The sequence below is a fragment of the Haliotis asinina genome, chromosome 15 (genome assembly GCF_037392515.1).
Source record: "Haliotis asinina isolate JCU_RB_2024 chromosome 15, JCU_Hal_asi_v2, whole genome shotgun sequence".
NCBI lineage: Eukaryota > Metazoa > Mollusca > Gastropoda > Lepetellida > Haliotidae > Haliotis > Haliotis asinina.
The window spans coordinates 14727148-14733147 of NC_090294.1; the positions used below are offsets into that span (position 1 = coordinate 14727148).

Here is a 6000-nt window from a genome sequence, read left to right on the forward strand (position 1 = left end):
TTCTGAATCTCCAACCTCCCTAGGGCTTCAATTTAAAAGGATTTACTTTTTAAAAAAACTATAATGTATTCAGAGACTAAGAGAAGCAAGCCGACGAAAACCTCGAAGAATAGAAGAAGAAAACGGACTGCCTAATAACTTTTATTCCAGAACACCTTTGTTTTATGACCAGTGGGGCGTTCTGGTTCAGATTTTATTGATTACAGAAGAAAGTGACTATGGCTTTACGCCGCAAGTTTTAAATAAGTATAACGGCGGGGACTCGGGAAATGGGCTCACCACGTTGTATTCATGCGTGGAGTCGAACTGGGCGTCGAGCTAACATTGTAATCTGCACGCTACCTGCAGACATGTTGATGACATGTTGCCTAAAAGTGGAAACATTTAAAGATTTTTGTTGGTGTTGGATTGTTTGGTTTTTTTTGTTTTTCCTTCCTTTTTTTACGTTATTGACTGCCAGTAGCCGAAATTATATTACTAGATGTCAGTATTCTTTAGACGCTGACATTTTGAAAAAATTGTGTCATCCTGTCTGGAGGTCTGGCGGTCAGAATGCGTTAGTTCAAAGTGACCCCCGGATACAGACTAGTAGTCCCGGCGCGCCAGATAGAGCAGTTAATCTCTTCCTAATCCAGCATAATCCCGCATATAGGTCGACGTGCGTACACGGTCATGTAACGGTACCTCCCTCTACTTCAGTCAGCACTCGGATTACCGTCACTGTAACATTAATCTAAGTCCACATTTCTTTCTTTTTCTTAAAATTACGGTTAATGTGAACGGGACGAGTGAGTGAGTGAGTGAGTGAGTGAGTGAGTGAGTGAGTGAGTGAGTGAGTGAGTGAGTGAGTGAGTGAGTGAGTGGAGGTTTACCCCGCTTAAGCATCATGTCAGCAATATCAGGGCGATTGCAAAGATTTAAGATTCTGTTTCCGACTAATCATTCGACAACAATGATACGAAACTCCACTGAAAAGTAGGTAAATTTTCCATCTGTTGTTTTCATTGGTGAGGTAGAGGACCCAGGGTTAAAGCGCTGGCTCGTCCCGCCGAAGGGGTGCAAAGTTTTCTGGTTTCCCAAGTCGTGATACTGCTGGAACATCGCTAAAAAGCGGGGTAAAACTAAACTCACTCACTTCATCGAATGATAATGCAGTCATGTTGTTAGCCACAGTAAAGTGTTACTATCATAAGTGGCAGCAAGAATGCACCTAGTGACCTCCTCACCCTAACAACACAAGTAACCAGGCTCATCTTCCGAAGGATACCAAACAGGAACAGGATTAACTAGTTTCACTTGTTCACGTGACTATCACAGTATTAACACAATCTGAACGCAGTCGTGGCCCTATATGTTAGTATTATTGTTCACAGTATATTGATCGTAACTAAAACTGTCAAAGTCGCCCGTTGTGTTTGATAAGGTATTTGAGATCAGAAGTCGGTATGTAGTACAGTCAGTCCCACTCACGACCCCACTACTGGCTGAGGTATATATGTAGGCAACAAAATATGACGAATGTCCCCAGGGGATTTTCCCAAAGTGCGAACATCCAGAGCTGAGCCAAGTACCCCACAAACCACTGTGTCTTTACTCCGGTGGTGGCGGGGTATAATGTGTGGTGTCCATTCCTAGCGTCCTCCCCCGTGATATTACTGGAATATTGCTAGAAGTGGCGTAAAACCATACTCACTCACAACGTGTTCTGTAATATTGTAATTTTAGCATTGTAATCTTCAAGCCGTGATGGTTTGTCAGCACGTGTCCTTGCACCAAACAAACTAGTGGTCAATAGTGTGAGCATCATTTTGCGTTGTACGGTTAAGATGATCCTGAAGAACCTGGCTTCATGTGGGGTGTGTTTCTGTGAGTCATGACACTGAATGTTAACCATACGATGACAGTACGATCGACCCGGCGCCCTGATAACGAGAGTGGGAAGACGGGACTCATGTCTTGCGATAGCGGTTGGGATACTGACATACTAACATGAAATAGGAGAGATAGGTCACATGACACCGGGTGTTGAGATTTGTCTCAAAATCGTGTTCCCCGCAACGGTTAGTGGAAGGTGTACATCACTGACTGCAGGATAGGATCATGATCATGATCATGCGATACAGGCAGGATACGCCCACACCACATGACACCGGGTGTTCAATAGAAAATATTTAACAGCCTAACAGTCTTGCTTTTAGAAAAAGTGTTGTCAGATGCTGTTTTAGATGTTAATCTGGCGAAAGGGTTTATATGGACTTAGCACAGTTAACTTCATGGATAGTTTGGTCAGAATCGGCAATTTATTAGTGCTTCCTGGTGGCATGAATCCATGCTAACAAAATCATTGGATTGTCTGATTCAGACTGTATTTTTCAGTACGTCGTCATATAACTGGAACGTTGTTGTGTGTGGCATTACACAGCAAATTACCTCGGTGCCAGGCAGCAGTCATGACACCATCCATATGAGTCTTCTCACAAGTCCAAATGTAATGGCGAGGGTATGATAAGGCAAATATTGAAAGCACCGAGTCTATAACAGTGCATGTGAATTCGACCTGTCCCGAAGCAGTTCACAGTGGCGTGATGTATCTGTAAAGCCGTGACTCATCACGGATGATGTTTTAGGATAACGCCATGATGCAGGCGGGAAACAGATCCCAACAATATGACACCGGGTGTCTACGAAAGAAGCAAGCATATTTCGCCCGAATGAACACGCTCGCTAAATCTTTGAGATCAGTGAACTTATTATCCTTTTGACTTCTCCACATGCCGTGAAGGGATGGTAGGTCACTGTGACCTATGACGAAGCGGGACGAGAATCTCACATGCACCAGTCACCCCAGAAACAAGAGTTCACTTGTATGGAAGGAAAACCAAGTTTTATGGACAGTCACTAACTTCTTTATTGCAATGAGTGCGACATTTCGGCATAGGTACCAACATTATTATCAATCACTCACACATATCAGACAGTTGAAACAGTGTGTGCGTGAATGAGTTTAGTGTACACTCAGCAATATTCCAGCTTTAAGGCGACGGACGGTAAATAATCCAATCTGGACCAAACATGTGATCAACAGCATGAGCATCGATCTGCGTATTTGGGATACGATGACATGTGTCAATCAAGTCAGCGAGTCTGCCCACTGTATCCCACAGTCAACTCTTAAGACAAGCATGGGTTGATGAGTTGATGATTGATTACCCAAATCTTGACGGGTTGATTAGGGAATAACGGGAATAGATAAATTATAATGTGCTAGGATGTTTGTGGACGAGTTCGTGTGTTACAATCACTTATTACTCGACCGTTGAAGATACTGCAGTGTAATATTTTCACTTCAATATTACACTAGTTTAATACCGCTTGACGTATGACGTCAAAATGGTTCAAAGTGGTGACGTCACAATGCTAATGTTGATGTCGCGACTTTACTAGGTCGTTTAGTATCCTCTATTTTCGTTACAGATACTAGTCTCTTTCGAGAAGGATGGCACAAATACTCATAAAATAATCTCTATAGATTGCACCTACATGGGGACCGATATCATTTGTTTTGTACTTAAAGGAATTTGCCATTTCTAGAACAATATAACCGATACAAGATTATCACACTCATAGATCCTAAACAATCAGACAAATATATTCTTACTCAAACACAAAATACTAAGTCCGAACAGATCTGTCTATTTGTCACACGATCGATTTTTGTTTGAATCAATAAAATACATAAACTAGCATTATCCATAGGTATTGTGCAGTTTAGGAAAGAATTTGTCAATAAAAACTGCATGGTCTGAACTGGACTCGCTCACTGGGAGCAGGTGTCAAGCCCTTTCATTCAGCCAGCTGTGAAATTGACATAATAAAGGGCAGGTGGCAGGGTTGTTCATTTCATTATGAACAAGGAACATGGAATGTTTACCTCAAGATAGGACACGCGATAGCGAATTTCCTCATGAACGGATATTTCTTCCGCGTTATCAATATCTTGCATTCATTATGATTAACGGTCCAATTTTATTCAGGTGCGTGTGTACGTACAGTATGGTGTAGAAATGTTTAAACATGAAACATTTTGGTGTCATTTATTAACTAAAGGGATAATTCAAGGAATAAAGCCGTGAAATGGAAGCTGCAGGAACGGTGCGGGAATAACGTGATGGCAACATTGACATATTTGTATCAGTGTTATATAAAAACTAGTTATAGCATTGTTTAACCGCTAGTAGTTATAAGTGAGTGAGTGTTGTCATACCAGACACGTGTTACGCTATGGCAAGTTTCTAATAATCATCACGGGACCTGTTCACTGGTGGTTGATAGCATGACAGCATTGGTTGGTAGTATGTATACACCGCTGTCGGATGAGATAACGCATCGTTGAAGCCTGAGGAAATGGTAACTAACACATCGCACACGTGGTTGACACACGTCATCGTATACCCACTGCTCATGCTCCTGGTCACTGGATTGTCTGATCCAGATTATTTACAGCCGCGCTAATAGCTGGAATATTGCTGAGTGCGGCGTTAAACAACAAACAAAGCTTCAGGGCCAGATGTCCACCGTCCATGTAGCTATGTGCTTTTTTATGTCCTTTGCTCTTGTACCACCGATGGTGGTTTTATGAGAATAAAGAGGTTGAAGTTGACTTACCGGTGTCGTTTAGATTGATGCTGCCAAGAAGTAATACATCCCCTCAGGCCTTAGTCCCCATTGTCAATACAGATTGACACAAGATTTGAGAGACAATTAGCAACAATAATAGGTTTGTATTGTCACTGCTGAAGTCTTAATACAAAAGGATCCTATGATCCTAAGCTAAGAACCCTTCAGGGTCAATACATACATGATAGTCTTTGCGAAACTAAACCCGATGCATTCGGACACAGACGTAAGCGAAGCCGAGTTGTCCCGAGACAATGCTTTGTCCTTTGTGCAGTCATTATATTTTAGATTGATAAATGTCAAAACATTTCAGTAGGGACAAATAAAATAACTAAATCAGGATGGCGAAAGAAATTATCATTACTATAATCAAATAAGCAAGGCTAGTTGATGATGATTATTTGATACAGCTATCAAATAGTGTTTAGGTACTTTCAACATCGATTAATTCAGTCCTGTGATGTTTCGGTAACATTTATAACATTCTGGGCCTATACATTGTTCACATGTATACTTTCTTTTGTCCGGTAGTGTACTTCACATCATCAAAACCATCTTGCATTAGTCTAATCTCGATTTAAATGTCACTAATAACACTCTATGTGATGAACATTGTATTATCCCTCTGTGTGTTTGATTAATTAATAACGACTACAATTATAGTAATCACGAATTACATCACCAGTGCTTATCTGGACATATCCTGTCAGCGATAGCTGTGTACGTCATCATCTCTACAGTTGTCAACATCGCCAACGTGGGCGACCCCTGTCCTTACACTCGCATGAACCCAGCTACAGTGATATGCGTATAAACACTTCACAGCAAACGTTACATGTACTGAATGTAAAACGTGTAAAACGTGAGCTGTTATGCAACATCTACCGACACAGTGAGTGACAGTCGTTAATTACATGTAGATTTCAAATATTTGAAAATTACATACCTCGCAAGCAAAGTTCCAGAAGAACAGAATATATTTTGTGACAAACGGGACGGCACTTCGATCCCTTCTCTTTCGTCGTCCCCGCTCTATCACTTCTTGTAGAACCATGTTGATATCGTCAGTTATCCGGGGTGATATATACAAGTGTCAATATTCTATCAATATGTGGTATCCATGTATGTAGCACTCATGTAAATATCATGTATATTTCACTCATACGTTATTCCGTATTGACTGTGTGAGAACCCAGGATGTTGTATATAGCTTCTAACTCTACAGAGGATCCTGATGGTATCCCTCCTTGGTCTGTCTGTCGGTCTGAACTGCCGACAGGTGATAAGAGACTCTCGCTGATAACAGGTCACAGGTTAAGGGTC

The 6000-nt window shown here is 41.4% G+C and overlaps 1 protein-coding gene across 1 annotated transcript in view; it reads right to left on the minus strand.

Annotated features, from left to right (window-relative positions):
* The window catches only part of LOC137265883 (tetraspanin-33-like), a 29082-nt gene extending 23082 nt beyond the window's left edge, over window positions 1–6000 (minus strand). The window contains exon 1 of the mRNA XM_067801343.1: window positions 5624–6000. Coding sequence (XP_067657444.1) covers window positions 5624–5731 — 108 coding nt within the window. The 5' untranslated portion in view covers window positions 5732–6000. The remainder of the gene's footprint in view (window positions 1–5623) is intronic.